The sequence below is a fragment of the Euprymna scolopes genome, chromosome 9 (genome assembly GCF_053919585.1).
Source record: "Euprymna scolopes isolate OS-2025 chromosome 9, ASM5391958v1, whole genome shotgun sequence".
Lineage (NCBI taxonomy): Eukaryota > Metazoa > Mollusca > Cephalopoda > Sepiida > Sepiolidae > Euprymna > Euprymna scolopes.
Genome location: NC_136490.1, coordinates 168,546,687 through 168,565,209, shown reverse-complemented (window position 1 = coordinate 168,565,209; position 18,523 = coordinate 168,546,687). Strand labels below are relative to the sequence as shown.

The 18,523-nt window shown below is 39.5% G+C and overlaps 1 protein-coding gene and 1 long non-coding RNA gene across 2 annotated transcripts in view; both read right to left on the bottom strand.

Annotated features, from left to right (window-relative positions):
• The window catches only part of LOC145284978 (uncharacterized), a 32,073-nt gene extending 27,009 nt beyond the window's left edge, over positions 1-5,064 (bottom strand). The window contains exon 1 of the long non-coding RNA XR_013868915.1: positions 4,442-5,064. This is a non-coding gene — a long non-coding RNA (uncharacterized LOC145284978). The remainder of the gene's footprint in view (positions 1-4,441) is intronic.
• A 3,921-nt stretch (positions 5,065-8,985) lies between these two features.
• Positions 8,986-9,756, bottom strand: LOC145284701 (uncharacterized). Its single transcript, XM_080133593.1, has one exon. It carries the CDS (start codon positions 9,754-9,756, stop codon positions 8,986-8,988), a length of 771 nt encoding a protein of 256 aa, XP_079989719.1.
• Between the last annotated feature and the right edge of the window lie 8,767 nt (positions 9,757-18,523).

The following is an 18,523-nucleotide window of genomic DNA, read 5'->3' as shown; positions in this document are numbered from 1 at the left end:
TCAAAAGCCTTAGATATATCAAGAGCCATCGCTCTACCCTCCCCTGTTTTGTCCAATGAACGGTATATACGTTCAGAAACTATAGTTAAAATATCTGCTGTTTAACGGGCTTGCCTGAATCCATATTGTTTGTCAGTCAGGAGTTTAGCAGCTGTTAGGTGCTGGACTAGGGCTTGATTAACTAAGGACTCAAATATTTTGGCGAAAAGCTGGAGGAGGCTAATGGGGCGATAATTTAGTGGGTCAGTTCTTTCACCAGAATTCTTGAAGACTGGTACCACAGAAGCGGTTTTCCAGCAGTCGGGAAAGCAAGATTCGTTAAGGCATTTATTGCAAAGTTTGGAGAGAACTGGAGCAACCTCCGCAGAGCATTTTTTTTAATAGCACAGTTGGGATGAGATCGGGTCCACATACTTTTGAGGTGTCTAGGTTTTTTATGATACCATGTACCTGAGAACGGGTGATTTTCAAATCGTCTAGTCTGTCCGCAAAGGAAAATCGGAGAGGGAGTTTCATTTAATTTGGAAATCCTATCTGAAATGTAACACAGTGCGTACAATGCAAAAACACCAAATATTTCTTTGAAATTAATAATTGTGTATCTAATCGGGCAAAAAATAATAATAAAAGAAATATAGGTATATCCTCATATATTTTAATATCTGGAATGCTAATTTTTATAAAAACAACAAAAAAAGCTTTAATTGGAAGCGTTAAAATCTGTTTTCTTACAAAGTAGTATTTGTGTGTCTAATCGATTAATGAAAAAGATATAATCGTACATAAAATGTAACGTCAGGAAAAAACCGCATGCATTCAAAACATAATATTTTGTTATGAAACTAATATTTGTTTATCTAATTGGTTAAAGAATAAAGAAGATATATAGATAGCTCTACCTACGTATTGAGCACTGTTGAAGTAAATACTTTAAGTTTATGCATAAATTTATACTTTCGTATATTAATTTATGTGAGTAAATGAAGTAGTTATAGTGATATGTATTCGTATGGTTGAGTTAACGTCAGAATTTTTTATGTCTATAAATAAAGGGGAAAAACAATGTTAGAAATTCTTAGTACTTTAAAAATGAAAGAAAAAGCATGCAGACTGGAGTTTAGGTGGCAAAAAGTCCTGTAGTCACCGTTATGTTACCATGTAAACAATTTTTCTATAATGTTAAACAATGAATACCTTTGTTAATGCTAAACAATATAAATGTAAATAATAAATTATCAGAACTTATAAAAAATGTAAATAATATAAATAGAAGTTTTTGTAATTGTAAACTATGAAAACGTTTAAGTTTAAACAATATAAATAGAACTGTGGGGTATATGGAAAAAAAATGTACCGCTTAAGGCTAGGTTATGGTTAGAAAAAAAAGTAATATATGACATACCGGGCATATCTGCATCGCTCTTTGGGAAAGAAGAATGACATTTAAATGCCATATTTGATTTCAACATAATAAAAACAAAGATATCGTGAATCTTGAATTTAACCTAGAAAAACCATTTGAAAATAGTGCGGTCCCTAAAATACAAAAGCACCAAACTTCTAGTTAAATTGTGTAAAACTACAAAAAAAAAAAAAATACAAAAAGTTCTGGTTATATTGTTAAAAAAAAAAAACTACTAATAAAAAAGAATTATATTGTTAAAAAAAAGTATTTATCTTTTTTTTGAAGTTTTTTTCACATTGTTTAATTTATATATAAAAAAAAAGAAGTTCTGATTACTCAAAAGTGTTAACATCTGAAATACCGATGCTATTGTTTATGTATTGTTGGAATAGTAATGTAACAGTGATTAGTTAGCTTGTTTCATGTCTGGAATGCTCATTTGTTATAAAAAAAAATGTAAATGCATTATTAAAACACATGCAGAAGCGTTAGAATTATTTACTTGAAAGTAATATCTGTGTTTAATCGGTAAATGAGTAATAAGATATATAGGTTTCTCTGCGTATTTACAAATTCCGAACTCTGAGTGAAAATTACATATTATTTCGATATTTTTTCATTAATGCAAAGTCATAATAAAAATATGTAGCATACCAGCCTGATGTTTTTTTTGGTAATAAGTGTGCGCATGTGCAAAGAAAATTTCGGCTAGTTGTCAATGTACAAATTACATGTAAATTTGCCGATGTCTGTACGCATTACTCATGTATGTAAACAATAGGTACGGGAAAAAATGGGCGGGAAAAATAGGGGGACCTAGTTTTGAAAGCCAATTTATAATTTTTTTGTAGGTTTCCGACTACTTTTTGATTGTATTTGACAGATTAGAGACTAAACTTAATTTTCTAAAGGAAAAAAATATTTGTACACATGAAAAAAAAAAGTTATGAAAATGTTTTCACGGTGAACTAACCAATTCAGCTAAATTTTGAAGTTAAATAAATTCATTATAAAAATCCTTTAAAAAATAAATATTCATTTTCTGGGTGTATTTCAAAAATAATTAGTAAAGTCCTAAGATATTCAATTAAATAAAAAAAAACTCATATTTATACAAAATACAGCTTAATTAGCCATCAAAAAGCAAGTAATTATGCCATTTGGAAAAACACAACCGATAAAAGTTTCTAAACACGAATATACGGAAGCCCAAAATTTCAGCAAATCAAAACACTGTTTCAAGTCAGGAGTGCCAATCGATAGACCTCGGACCATCAGGGCAGAAGCTGCATGGGTGATCGGAGGGGTCATCGAAGAAATACTTTTGGAAAGAGGGCCGGTTGAGGAACTGTTAATGGACAATGGCTCTGCTTTCCGATCAGAAGAGGTGTGTGATAGGTGGGGAGTAAGGCAATTTTTTAGGGCAGCGTATTAGCCCAGTGGTAATGGAATAGTGGAGAGGAATCATCGCACCATCAAGGCTGCTGTGGAATAAAGCAACATTTTACCCATGGAGGCGGTGTTTTGGTACAACATCTCACCGAAAACCAGACAAGATGCGACAACTGTGGCTCATAAAGCCATCTTTGCATATAAGTGGCGGCATCTGTACAACAAAACGGTAGGAATTGAGGGTGAAGAACCTACCATCACAGTGGGCGAGGAGGTGTGGGTAAAGCCCCCAAATGCAAAATGTACTACTCGCAGGGGGAGGGGGGTCATAACGGGAACACAGTCGAAGAACAATGTAATGGTGAATGGTGTTCCCCTGGCATATCCTAGACCTGCGTCGTGTAACCCTGCCGGTGCGCAGTGATGGCAGTGAAGAGGAGGAAGTTGGTATCCACCAAGAAGCTAACGATGCACCCCAATTTGACTTAGCCCCACATTGTGGTTCTTTACAACTGGACGAGAATGTCTGTAGTGAACCTGAAAATGTCAACCGCCAAGAAGTTGTCCCCCAGAGGCCTCAATGTGAGAAGAGGAGGCCTGTTTGAATGAAAGATTATGAAGTGTCTTATTGATTTCGAAGATCAGGGGGGCGTGTGGGGTATATGGTTAGAAAAGAAGAAAAAAAAAAAAAAAAAGAAAGAAACGTACCGGGCGTATCTGCATCGTTCTTTAGGAAAGAAGGAAAGGATGGCCAGCACATTTGTATACGGGAAGGGCATCTTGGGAAATCAGAGCATGATGGGAGAAGATATATTTTTTCCTGTCTCTTCCTTTTTTTTTTCTAAATAGGAGGATATAAAAGCAGGGAAAAATTCCCTGGGGCAGCAGAGAGTAAAGAGTCGTGAACATCTTCTCTTGAAAAGAATTTCGTATCGCTGACGTTCGGATTGTGTGGTGTGACCTTGGTGGCGAGAGGCCAGGTGTGGTCGATTGGAAAAGAAGAGGGTAGAAACGTGCTGTTGTCGAGAGAGTGACTCACTCCTTCCCGAACCCCAGAACCGAATCCTGATTATAATTCTAGAGTTACATTAAATAAAAGCACTAGAAAACTATCCAGTTAGGTAGAAAAGTAACTTATCTTGCCTTGATAACATGTTATATATTTGTTTTTTGACAACTTTTTCGAATCTATGTGTACAGTAATACAAACCCTGGCTTTCTAAATAATAACGTTATTATTTTAGCACGGTAACATAAGTAACTACGAAAATAATTTTTTTCTATAAATAATGAAATTTTCTTAACATCCAGTAAAGTATTTATTTTTTGTATGAATGCAATGTTTTAAGTAGCACGAACGAAAAAGGGTGTATATTAACTGAATCACTCTTGTCTGTCAGCGTTTTATTATTTTTGTTTTTTAATGAATTTTTGAGTCAGAAGAGTTCACGTGTCTGTACGTCAATATTCAAACAGCATATTTGTGACGTTCCCCCCACCCCCATATTCTATAAAATTACCATTCTTTGCTTATACGCAAATTCGGAACTTTGTCCGATTTATATATAAAAACAAAAATGAAACAATGGTTTAGACACACTCCTCTAGTAAAAGAACCCAAGCAGAAATTAATTCAATACTTACTTTTTGTTTAATAATCAGTTTGCAACATAGACACGATTATAAGGTATGTTAAATAAAATGAGATACGTTTGATGGGCGGAATTCAACATTTAAGATGCCGACCGGAAACGCAAGTTCGCATAAAATAAAAATAATTATTTTCATTCATTGTGGTTTTAGGTTTTGTTTTGATTTTTTGTTGTTGCATATTGTTTTTTGTTTTTTTTGTTAAAAATTAATTAATAAGTTTTGATAAAAAACAATTTTTTAATGTAAAAAAGTCGAACCACTTTTAATATGATTGAGGATAAAAAAATGTTTGTTTACTTCAAGTTTCATCACTGACTTTATGCGGATCTGTTGGCAACAAAATGAAGCTATTTTTTTTCAAATTGCATTTTTTAAAGAAGCAAACCAACAAAAAAAGAGTTCATTTGTTTATATCAAAAAATAATTTGAAAAGGTAATCTCCAAAAATACCGTTAGGGCTTACAACATGGCCGCCAGAAGAGTCAACAAAAAACTGCGAATAAAATATATAAAACTCGTAATTTCTGTTTTTAAAGTGGGTTGTCAATTTTCTTTATGAAATATACTTCCAAAATAAACTATTACAGTCGTTTAAAACATAATAGAAGTATTATTTTTTATTTTTTAAAAACAATGTTTACAAAATGTCTACGCACGTTCGTAGACATTTTGTAAACATTGTTTTTAAAAAATAATACTTCTATTATGTTTTAAACGACTGTGAACGCATCAACATGCGCATTCAACTCGCGGTAGTCCATTACCGGCCTCACCTTTGACTTGTTAGGTTGGGCAACTGCCATCAGCGGTATCAGGCCCTTGGGGGGTCCAAGTTTGTCGTAGGGGTATGGAATCAGCCAACCGTTCTTAATCCATTCACGGAGCTCGCTTTCGTATGCAGGCCTTATCTGGTCGGGCATACGGTATTCTGCCACTTTGTTTTGTAGTTTGGCCGGTTCCTTGTCTTCTGACCACCTCCAAGTGGCGGTCCACGCCTTCTGTTGGTTGTCGAATTCTGCACTGAAGTCCGGCTGGTCGACTCTTAGTGCTGCGCACACCGCCAAACTCTACAACGCCAGCGTGCGTTATGCGCACGCCGCCCAGGGCTTTGATGGCATCGTAGCCTAGCAACAGGTCGAAACTCAGCGGCTTTTCGCGTGTCACCAGCGCTTCGACGTTGGCCGAGTTCCCAGTTCTTGTGCGAATGTGTACCACACCCACGCCGCAACACATTCGTATTTTTCCAGTGATGGTAGTTATCCTGACGTTCTTCTTTTTCCACGCCCGACAGAAGTCCGCACACACTATGGTGCGGGAGCAACCGGAATCAAGGAGGGCTGAACATAACGTGTCATTAACTCGGACCTGAATGACAGGGAGCGCCTTGTTTATTTTCTGTTCGGGGAAGAGGTCGGCACTGGCACCTTGTCCCCGTCCCCGTTTCCCGCACAGTCTCGGGCCATGTGCCCAGTCTTGTTACAGCGGTAGCAGCGAACAGCCGTCGACCGCCTTCTACAATTTCTTGCCATGTGGCCCCGCCCGTTGCATCTATAGCAGATGACATCACCTTGCGGGCTGGGTCCCTGAGACGGTCTTTCGCCACTTGGTGGGGCCTGTGCGACGGCGACTACCGGTTCCTGCACCGTCGAGTCATCCTTCATTATTGTCCTGGCTCTGTCCACTAGGTCATTCAGCGGTAGTGAGGATATGGTAGATGTTGCTCGCAGGAGCTGCTTTGCTCCAGCGGAGAGTCCTGACAGGAATTTGTAGGCTAGGGCCCTCTCGGGAAGACCGCCGAACAACACCGTCAGCTTCTTAAGTTCGGCGAGATACACGTCCACAGTTTCGCCCAAGCGTATAGACCTCGTCTCAAACTGCTCCCATGCAGTGGCGGGGTCAGTGGCGAACACCCTGTACAACGCCGCCTTGATACTCGAGTAGTCACACTTCTCCTCAGCGCTGAGTTGCTGATATACAGCGAAGGCCCTGCCGGTCAGCCGCAGAGGAATCACGCGCTCGACATTTTTCACGCCGGACAACTGACAATGTAACTCGACCTTCTCAACCCAGCTGAGTACCGGGTCGGATCCGTCGAATTCCGGTATCAACTTTAGATCGAACCTATCCGCCATTGAAGAAAAGAAAACCAAGTTCGGAGTGGGGGGGGGCCGAAATAGCTTGTATGAGTATCTTGTGTAGGAGACGGGGAGTCTCGTCGTGGGCGACGAAGCGTTTCACTGAAGAACCACGGCAACACACAGCGAACCAACAACCAATGACAGCCATGGCGCAAAGGTAACTAACAAAGCTCAGCTGACTGCACGAATAGAAACGGAACCCAACGGTCACTGTACTGATCGCCACGAACGTCAGAACCCGACTGCCTCGCACCTCCAATGGACCGATTTTTATTCCTCAAGATGGCCTAGCTAATTTGCATCCCCGCGAGATCTCGCGCGATCCTGTGAGATTCCGTCTCTAATAAAAGCAGGCAGGCGCCATCTTGAAACTCTTTCGTCCGCTGCCCCGACCACAGGATCAGCCACCACCCCACACGCCAGGCACACACGGACCCTCTTGCGCCGAGGGCTACGGTTAGTCTCACAAATACAAAAGAACATAACGCTCCTGAGACATATTGTAAAGACAGTGATATATGAACAATGTACATATACAACAATAAATAAATAGTGAGGTAAAGTAAGTAATGAAAGCGAGACACGCATATGTCTGCACCGATGCTGAACTTGTTTCCCGCCAGTCTCCAAAACATAAACAAATATGAAAACGCTCGCTAGCGAAGTATGAAAATGTCACAGTAACAACAAAGTTAACCTACAAAACCAATATAACATTCTTCCCTCCTAGAAAGAAAATGATAGCACTGTAGGTATGCGCTGACACAGCAGACCTTAGACAAACTAGAACAGAATTAATAATATACACAAACACATGTACACATCACCCCTCCTCTCAGCCAAAGACATCTATACACCTGATTTAGTCCCAGTCATAGCGTATAGGAGGTTTTGAGATACGAGTAGATTTCCTTGTTTCACATGGAGTGTCATTTTCACAGTTCAAGTACCTCCTCAGCAGCAGTCTCCTCCTGCACTGAGGCTGTCTGATCCTCTACGTTAGGTACCACAGGTGTTAGATGAGTCTGTCCAGGTTCCTTAAGGTAAGTTCCTTGAATAGTTGAGGTGTCAGGACACCGGGCTAGATCACGGACAGATACTGTAGACTCTCACCCGTCAGAGTACCTGATGGTGGCATAGGTGGGATTGCAGTCAAGAAGTTCAACCTGATCCACAAGAGGGTCATTCTTGCTGCTTCTTACAAACCGTCGCAGCAACACAGTACCAGGTGTCATTAACCAAGAGGGCAGAGAGTTTCCATGAGTCGAACGTCATTGAAATGTAAAGAACCTTTCATGTGGCGTGAAGCCAATGGTTGCCTATGCCAGTCTTGCAGGGTGCCGTTTGGAGTCACAAATGGTGTAGCCATTTTTCAGCGGGCTATGGACAAGTTAATCAAGGATGAACACTTGCAAGATACCTTCCCATACCTTGATAATATTGCTATTGCTGACACAAGCAAGAGGAGCACGACCAAAATGTGCAACGCTTTTTGAAGGTTGTCAGTCAGAGGAACATAACCCTTAATGAGTCAAAAATTATAAAATCTGTGAACTCCATCAATGTTCTTGGGTACTGTGTGGGGGAGGGAGTCATAAGGCCAGATCCTGAGAGACTTCGTCCTTTACAGGAGCTTCCAGCATCATCATCATCAGCTGGATCTTTAAAAAGGACACTAGGAATGTTTGCTTACTATGCTAAATGGATTCAAAACTTCTCGCAGAAAATACAACCGTTGGTGAAAGTAAGAAAGTTTCCACTTGATGAAAAAGCACTACAAGCATTTAATGAGCTCAAAGGTGAACTAGAGGCGGCCACTCTTGACTCTGTGGATGAAAACCTGCCCTTTGAGGTTGAGTGTGATGCATCTGATGTTGCTGTTTCTGCAGTACTCAACCAGGGAGGCAGACCTGTTGCTTTTATGTCCAGGAGACTACAAGGGAGTGAGCTGCATTACCACATAGGCCTGGGTCCTCCATACTCAAACTTTACACTCAAATGCATCTGTTGGAAATCCTGACCAAGGATTAAGGCTGAACAAAGATCTTTCATTATTCCTAGTTGTATACCTGAATAGTATTGGTTAATATGGTTGAGTTGAAGGTCTGCTATTACAAATCCTGGAGAACTAGTTGTCAGAGATTTCGGGGCCAAAGAGATACCCCTACTGGTTTTGTGCACTTTCAGCCCTAACTCCCGGGCAACCCGCTCATCAATGTAGCTGTCCGTGCTGCAAGAATCCACGAGAGCACTCACCCTCTGACCACCAATGGTTGCCGAGGCAGCAGCCTTCGAGAGACCCTAGGGAACATTAGTGGCCAAAATATGAGAGGTGGAGCCGAAAGTTGTGGCCATTAAGCCTAAGGACACCCTTGACTTGAACTCGCCCGACTTACACTACCAGGCAAAATGCCCCTTTTTGGCACATTTGTTATAAGTAGCCTCACGTGCTGGGCAGCGATTCTGTCCATGGTAAGGACCACCACAAAAGAAGCACTTTTTGCTATTACTACAGGTTGCAGCCACTGCTGATTTCTCAGATGCCAGCACTTCCTGAGCTCCACCCTCCTCAGTAGTAGTCGCTGAAGAACCTTCCGATGTCCGTGAAGCAACTACAGCAGCAGTGTGAACAGTCCATGGAGTATAGGCATCAGCATTACGCTGAGCAAGGTCTAGTGTATAGGCTCTGTTGTAAGCAGCCTGCAGATCAAGAGTGTCACTTTCAAGGAGGCGTTGACGTATCAGGGGTGAGGCAATGCCATTGATAAAAGCATCGTGAATTGATTCCTCATGGTACTTTTCCGCACTCACAGCCTTAAAGTTACAATCCTTGCTTAACTTACAGAGTTCTCTGAGAAACTCGTCAAGGGATTCACCCGGCTTCTGCTGTCTAGTTGCTAAGAGGTGTCTAGCAAAGATTTCATTGGGAGTTTTTACATATAATTTTTGCAGAGTAGAGATAGCAGAATCATAGTCTTCACAGTCTTCAATGTACTCAAATACATTATGGGTCACACAGTTGACCAACGTCCGTAACGTATCTGGAGCCTTGTCCCTGCACTCCTCAATGAAGTTCTTGAAGGTTCTGTACCAGTGGCGCCACTCCTTCGCTGCTGTCGGAGCGCTGGGGTCGATGTCTAAGCGCGTGGGCTGGAGCACTTTCTCCATGGTTGGTCGTAAGTTGAGTAAATTGTTGTAGGGTAAGGAAACTTGGTTGTGCAGACCAAGCTTTACTCAACTTAAGCCCAAGGTACAGCCTACAATACAAAAGAACATAACGCTCCTGAGACATATTGTAAAGACAGTAACATATGAACAATGTACATATACAACAATAAATAAATAGTGAGGTAAAGTAAGTAATGAAAGCGAGACACCCATATGTCTGCACCGATGCTGAACTTGTTTCCCGCCAGTCTCCAAAACATAAACAAATATGAAAACGCTCGATAGCAAAGTATGAAAATGTCACAGTAACAACAAAGTTAACCTACAAAACCAATATAACAGCCCTCTTTTTGTGTGATTTGTAGCAACTGCTATGGCCAGCTAACAGACAGGAACATTTCACAGCTGTCACCATTTTGAAATGCCCACACGTATGAAAATGTGCAGGAACATGACGTTGTGATACGACCACCAAACATATAAAACAAAAGAAACTATGTTGTACTCCCTCGTGTATGAATACAGTAAACAGGCTGGAACGTTCAGGAAAGCCTGTATATAAAGATTTACCATCTGCGGGAGATGTTAAAACCCCGATCATGATTTTATGTGTGATAGGCATGAACTTTAATACCCAGAATGAAAAATTTACCTCATCGAGTGAGTATTAAAATCTCCTTTTAAACAATTTCATTTCAAACTACTGTTCTTATGATACGAACATGCACTCATATATTCACTTGTAGAGATTTATGGATCATTTTCCTCAAAAATAACCACATGGACTTCAAGTCCTCATGCGCCACTCTTATCATAAAAAATCAGTAATTTCAAGCCTCGTACTATTCTCACAAAACCCTCACTTCATTAATTCTTAATTATGAACATTCAACACAAGAAAACACTTATATTGGAATAATTTAAGTCAATATTTCTCACATGCAAACCAAATGTTCATTATTTTATATAAATTCATGGCGATCTTAAAGACTGTATATGATTTAGGTTTGTACGGTGGGGACAGTTTGTTTGTTTCTCTTGCCTACCAGAACTTCGTCGCCTAGGCAGAGGGGTGTGATTTTGTATTTGTGTTTTTATCAGCATACACTGTCATTTTCTCTTTACTTTGGAATAATTTTTTCTATGCTGCCATGTATCGACCCTAATGCTGTGTGATGAGTAACCAAACCCTGATCACTGCTCTCCTAGTTCTCTTCTCCATCTAGATAACTCTTCTCTAAAATAGGAGAATTACTTATTGTAAAATGGCCACTTAACAAAGTTGCTATTACACTCAGCTCCATGTCATCCATATTCCTATACTAATGCATGAACTTTACATTGTAGCAGCAGTGGTCATAGAATTTGTACCATCCCCAATAAATGACAGATTGTTAAATAACGTGTAAGTATTATTACTTTTAGTTTTAACTTCTTTATGTTTTTTTCTTCTACCCGGTCACTTCAACATGGATATATCAATAACACATCCTCGCCTCATGGCCTGTAACAGAGTGTGTATGGGCGCATATGAGAAAACTAGAGGCAGTCGAAGGATAGCTGGCTAGCAGAAAATATTAGCAGCAGCAGCCGTTAAAGCATGTATGCAAATTAGCATGTGTATGCAAGCTTGTGTCACAAGAAAAAAAGAGAAAAATACAGTACGTGATCAAGAGAAAAACAAATTGCAAGCAGGCCAACAAGATGGATATGTGAAAGTCAAAAGCGAGAAAGCGCTGGCTAGAACTAGCATCAGGTAGTGAGCAGACAGAGATTTTAAAAAGCACATGTGTGAGTGAAAAAAATTTGGAAATATAATGACATGCACTGTTTTGGAAGAACCACAAATTGATGCATTTCATTTGCACTTAAAAAATGCTAAGTCGGATTTGTATTTCTTTTGTTTTATTTATTTTTTTCTTATTTCATAGGACCATGGAAAAAGTTATAATAACTAGTTTAGTGAAAGATTTTAACAGAAAATTTTAACAAAAAAAGCAAACTATTTGAGCAGTTAGAATAAAAATCTATCATACAGACGAGGAGAGATATAATTGTTATGACTGATAGTATGATGAGAGGGAATCGAGGGTTGATGTAAGAGAATAAGAAAAAAGCTGCAAAAAAAAAAGAAAAACTTGCAAGGAAAAATATATATGCATAAATTTATCTTGGAACACAATTAACAGTATAACATATGTGTTATGAAGCACTGAATCTGTTACTAAAATAAGAATATCCTGTTTGAGTTTGGTGAATTTACAGAATCAGGACCAATAAACATCAAAGACTATTCACACTATAATTTGGTTTTGCATGATTTAGCTGGCTTTGTAAAATATCTTTAATATTTAAAATTATTTCTGCACAACCAAACTGAAACACTTCAAAACTGCTTCAGTTAAATTTTTAAAGTACAAAAAACATGCATTCTTGCTATTTAAACGATTAACTGAGTTTTCCCTTTCAACCAATTAAAATGTCGCCTTTAAATATTTAGAAAAATATGTTGGAATTACTTTTTTTACAAATAAAAAAGAAAGAATAAATAAGGAAATGAATCATGTTTTATTATGTGAACTTTTGAGTTTTCTTTCTTGTTTTCTTTTATTACCTCAGGTAGGTTTATTTAAAATTAATTAAAATCTTGTACAGAATTGTTTGAAGAAAAGTTTTGTAACAGAGCGTGTATGGGCGCATATGAGAAAATCAACAGCAGCCAAAGGATAGCTGCCTAGCAAAAATATTAGCAGATGCAGCCGTTAAAGCATGCATGCAAATTAACAAATGTATGAGAGCTTGCATCACAATAAAAGGAGAGAAAATACACCATGTCGTCGAGAAAAGAAGACAAGCATCGAATGGCAGGGAAACAGAGACTTTTTAAAAGCGCATGTGCATGCAAAACGACTTTGGAAATATAATAAAATGCACTGTTTTGGAAGAACCACAAATAAATGCATTTCATTTGCACTTAAATAATGTCGTCGGATTTGTACTTGTTTCCTTTATTTATTGGTTCCTGCGATGATACCTATGTTACAATATGTTTTTTACTCCAGTGATATATCTGAGGAGGTTGTAGCAGAACATGCACTGAAATAAGCAATGCTTGCTAAATTCATAATATTTACAACCCGTATGATTTGTATTTGTTACGATAAATAGCACAACAACAAAACATTAGTGATTATGTTTTAAAGCTTATATGGGTGTTATTGTGCTCTTATATTAGTAAGGCTTATGCAAAATCTCGAGAGCGAAAAATGGTCTGTATTCAAGGAGATACAATAATGAAACTGATAAAGGAATATACACCGTCGATGGATGTAGTCTTGGTCAAATCTAAACAAAACAAGGCGGATCAATTGATGAGAGTGCCTCGGCAGTGACTTGATGCGATTAAGAGGAACACTGAAACCGTGCAACCTATCTGCACTGCATCTGTAAACTAAGTCGGGTTGGACAAGATCAAAATTGTTCATCAACAAAGTGGTCATCCTGGTGTGAAGCGGACACTCTACTTTATGCAGCGAATTAGCCCTGGGGTTTCCAAGGTATCTGAGAACCGTCATCAAAGAATGCAAAGAGTGTCAGTCAATTGATCCATCACCCATGCACTGGTCAAAGGGGACTTTAAATGCTAAACAAACATGGCATAGGATAACGATGGATATCACTCATTACGATAGGGACCCGTTTTTTGACATTGATTGACTGTGACTGCACTCTAAAACCTCTTTTCTATGAATGTGGGCCCCCGTCAGAGATTCTAACGGATAATGACACTGCCTTTTGAAGCAGCTTGTTTAAAGCCTTCATGAACGAATGGAGAATCAGACTTTGATTTCGTTGTGCATATGTTCCCTCCAGTAACGGCATCATCGAGCGATGTCATAGAAGTGTCAAAAGGATTGCAGACAGGAAATGGTGTACCATGCCAGAGGCAGTATATTGGTACAACAAAGTATGACTTGCCCTCTGCTACAGCACTTGCCAATATGCTCCACCGGTACTGCATACTGCTTCAAGGAATTGACAGAATAACGGCACCGATAGACAATCAACAGCAAACTATCTAAAAAACGGGTGGCTGAGTGTGGATAAAAGCTCCACATGGACGATATACTACAGCGTATTGAGTGGGACGTGTGACTGGGAATACCAGTACGCAAAATATATCAGTCGATGGAATGCCACGCTATGTGAGAGACATGCGACTTATAGTAGGACTGGGCACACAAATGGCCTGCTCTGACACACCTTCGGAAAGTGGTAGTGAAAGATTTGTGACCATCAATGAGATGCTGGATGAGTGGACACCCAGTGTGGGTAAAAATGACGACTTAGTCGATGACATTTCAGATGAAGGCACAGTAAGTGTTGGAACTATTCCTGACAAAGACACAATGATTGTTCTGCCATGAAGAAGCACAAGGCACAAAACACCATCCCTTGAGTGTTTCATATGTGATCATAGGATCAGGGGGAGTGTAGTAGTAATTCTTCTAATGCACTCACCTCCAAAAGACAGAAAGTCTGTTCTGTTTGCTGTCAATACACAGGGTCTGAGAGAAGAAGAAGAGGAGGAAGAAGAAGAAGAAGAAGAAGAAGAAGCAGTAGACGTGGTTGGTTTTATGAGAAAGGGGGTGAGACTAATCGCGAAAATTCCCGAGATTTGAGAAGAATAAAAGACTGAACTAGGATGGATAGGCGACTGTGCTTTTGCTCAAGCAGAGAAAACGGTGAGAAGAGGGGAAAGTCTCTCCCTAAAGAATGTTCTGGCTCAAGGTGAGAAAGAAAGTGAGACTGAAGGACCCAGCAGTTTTCAGTCTCCAGCCCCCCTCCGATTTCTTGGGTATCATGTAGAGAATGACTGTAGGCTACTTGAGGGTCGTATGATCCCGAGATCTATCATGTGCTGAAATTCTGAGTGGACCAGAGATAACTGAATCTATTTTATTGCTGAAAGCTGCTAACGAATTGTGTCTGTGTGTACGGTATGCACACGGTTATGCTTGCTAGAAGTCTGTCGAGTGTATCTCCACAATCCTCCCTTTCTAGTTAACCGGAGGCTAAGAAAAATCCAGTGAAATTAAGGCATGGATGTAGATGATGGTAAAATCAAGGAAAACAAAAGTTCAGGAACTGTCAAAGTCTGCATAAAAAGTATATGACGGCCACTACGATTATTGCGAGGAGTGGGTATAATTAAAGGAGCAAGAAAGTGTACATTACGGTCACTATGAGGTATGTGAGAAGCAGGTTCAAGCGCAACAGCAGATGTAGATTCTAAAGCATGTACAATGACAAGTTCTGGATCGGGCGCAATTAAAGGTTTTAGATTAAACGCAATGACAGGCTCTGGATCAGAAAAATCGGTTGAAGTAGGTGCTTAATCTGATGAGCTCTTGATCATGGCTACTTTGACATGACCTTTCGCAACCGAGTCACTTTTTCTGGTTCGGTTGATAATGAAATATTTGTCAGAGCGTTCCAATACTAGATATGGTTCATCATAAAGTGGTCGTAGTGGTTTGCATCCCGTGTCAATACGGAAACGAACTTTCAAGATGGGTAATAAGGTCTAAAGTAACAAAATGGGGGAGAGTATACCTTACTTGAAACATTGCGAGCTTTAAACAAGCTGCACAGCCGGAGGTGTTTTCAGGTATGGACTATGAAAATCTATTCCATAAACCATTTCGGCTGGTGTGGCATTCAAGGTTTCTTTAATAACGGACAAAAGTCATTAAAGAACGAATGCTAAATGTTCACTCCTGCTATACGATTCGGGCTGGGCAGATAGGTCAGTCTTGAAAGCGTTCTACCACGCCATTAGCGAAAGGATGGTAGGCAGTAATCGCAATGTGATAATTTAAAAAAATTGACAAAGTTTTCGGAAAGTATGTGATGAAAACTGTACGAATTCACAGGTTACAGATTGCGAGGAAATGTCGAGTAAGGAAATTAGGATGGATGTAGTGTGACAGTTTATTTTGGTAGTTTGGCAAGAAATAAATGACTGAATCTGATGGCGTATGTCTACGTTCATACTAGGCCATAAAATCGGGCTGTTATCAGCTTGATTGTTGCGCACTTGCCAGGGTGTGTTAAATTATGAAAATGTAAGAAAAAATTCTTCCTGCAAAAAGGAGGCAGGTAAAGTCTTGGATCTTCAATAGACGTATCGTACAAGATGAGCTAGTCTGAAAATGGAATCGGCGTTTTTGCACCAGAATAGTTAAAGTAGAGAAAAATTCAGTCAATGATGTATCTCTTGCCTGTTCAATGGTAATGCAATCAAGGTTCAGTGGTTTTTCAATGCTGTTAAAATCACAAAAAAAAACGGGAAAACCTTGCACTGCTTGCACTTTCGAATGCAAGTCCAAATTTATCGATCCGGTGTCCAACAAAGTCAAGAGAATCAACACTGAGTTCGCACTTTGCAATATTAATTTTTATCCAAAGGACTGTAGACGTTGGAAGACTTCAGTTTCATGAACCAAATATTCTTCCTGTAAGAAGATGTGATCAGTATGTTGTTGATGTACACGAAGACAGAGAGTACTCCATGAAGTACCTCATCGATGAATCTTTGGAAAGCGTGGGCTACATTGTGCAATCAAAAAATGGGCGAATTTGTACAGTCTGAAGAGAGTACAGATCGCAGTTTTAGGAATTTATTCCTCGACAATGTGTATTTGGTTATAGACACAAACTAAATCGACCTAAGAAAAAACGTTAGAGCCGGATAGTGAAGAGGAAAAATCGTGCAGATATTTGTTTTTGTTTTTAATCATAACCTTTAACGGTACTGTTGAAAGTCCGATAACTCTTGTATCCCTATTACCTCCCTTTTCCCTGTACATATCCCATAACCCCTTTTTGTTCTTCCCCTTTTTTACAATAAAGAGTTCTCCTCATCAGTCAACACGTGTATCTATTTTCCTCCTTTGAATTCCTGTCCATTTTTGTCTCTATTTCACTAAAATGCACCACTCAACAGGTTATGGGCCCAGAAGTAATGGAAACAGATGGAGCAGATTATCTTTCGACGGAGATGAAGCCAAATACGAAATTTGGGAAGTAAAATTCTTAGGCCATTTACGTACGCTCGGTCTAAAAGACGCCATCTTAGGCGTAAACTCTACAAATGAACTCAACGATGAAAGAAATGAGGAAGCGTATGCCGAACTGGTACAGTTTCTAGACGATAAAAGCTTATCCCTGATAATGAGAGAAGCTGCAGACAATGGAAGAAAAGCTCTAAAAATATTACGCGAACATTACACAGGAAAAGGGAAGCCTAAAGTCATTTCTTTATACACCCAACTAACGTCTCTCAAAAAGAATAGCGATGAAAGTGTCACGGACTACGTTATAAGAACAGAAACCGTTCTAACAGCCCTCAGAAATGCCGGACAGACAGTGGACGATGCTTTAATCATCGCGATGATATTAAAGGGATTACCTAGCCAGTTCGACCCATTTTCTATATATGTGACTCACAGCAACAAAGAACTAACGTTCCCGGTATTTAAAACCGAGCTTCACAGCTTTGAAGAGACTCTGAAGCACAAAAACGAGTCTAGCAGCGACGACGTGATGAAACTAACTTCTTCCTTTTCGAGAACTGCTATAAGCAACAACGACCGCGACGAGCGAGACACTACATGCTACATGTGCGGCGGAAAAGGGCATACATCTACAGACTGTGCCAACAACAAACGAAAAATGTGGTGCAACTACTGCAAAGCCACCACTCATAAAAGAGAGTCTTGCCGCTACAAACGTAGGGACACTATGAAAAAGGCAGCGGACATTGAAGAAGAACACACGTTCACATTCAAAATGGAGGACTACCACGTGCGGAAGACGACGTCACCCACGGGTTTGCTTGTCGACGCTGGTGCCACTTCTCACATCATTAGAGATGAGAAGAAATTCAAAAATTTCGACCAAACATTCCAACCAGAAAACCACTACATGGAGTTAGCGGACGGAACAAAAACCAGCGGCGTTGCATTAAAAAGAGGAGACGCAGAAATACACTTAGTAGACGAAAATGGAAACGGCGCGCCACAGTTACTTTAAAAATGGCGTCCTAACCACAAGACATTTTCTCCGTAAAAACTGCTACTAAAAACGGAGCAACAGTTATTTTTAAAGAAAATAAAAATGAACTCGTACATAAAAACGGCAGCGTCACATCACGTGACCGCCTTGTTTACCTTAAATACCCTCTTCATATGAAGAGCCGAGTTCGACTAACAACTCGCTACACTTCGACGTCTCGTCTCTGACATAAACTGTTCTCCTGTGAATTATTGTTGAAACCTGCCTTATCCCCGGAAAGGCATCTGACCACATACATACGTGGTGGCAGCGGCCAACAATTCAAAAGAATTCAGCCTCCCTCAATAATACGTTTTACAAACGGAAGCAAATAAGTGCCCATTGACTAGGGGTCGGTGTACGGTAAGACTTTCTACAAAAAAAAACAAAAAAACAAAAAAAAAACACACCACATTTCTATTAGTAGCATAACATACATACGTATGTTCTTGTCGCACGAATCTTACCTTAAAGCTTAAAGAGTTAATTTAATCAGACTGTTTCTTCACTTTTATTTTCTTTCAGATATTGATAGAAAATAACGGATGCCATTTGTTAATTCAAAAGTTTCTTTGCTAAACTTTTAAACTACTGAAAGGACGAAAGTAACAAAAAAAAAAAAAACAATTTTTACTCTCACTCATATTAC

Coding starts and splice junctions, on each gene's coding strand:
- LOC145284701 (XM_080133593.1), bottom strand. CDS start 9,756: ATGGAGAAAGTGCTCCAGCCCACGCGCTTAGACATCGACCCCAGCGCT.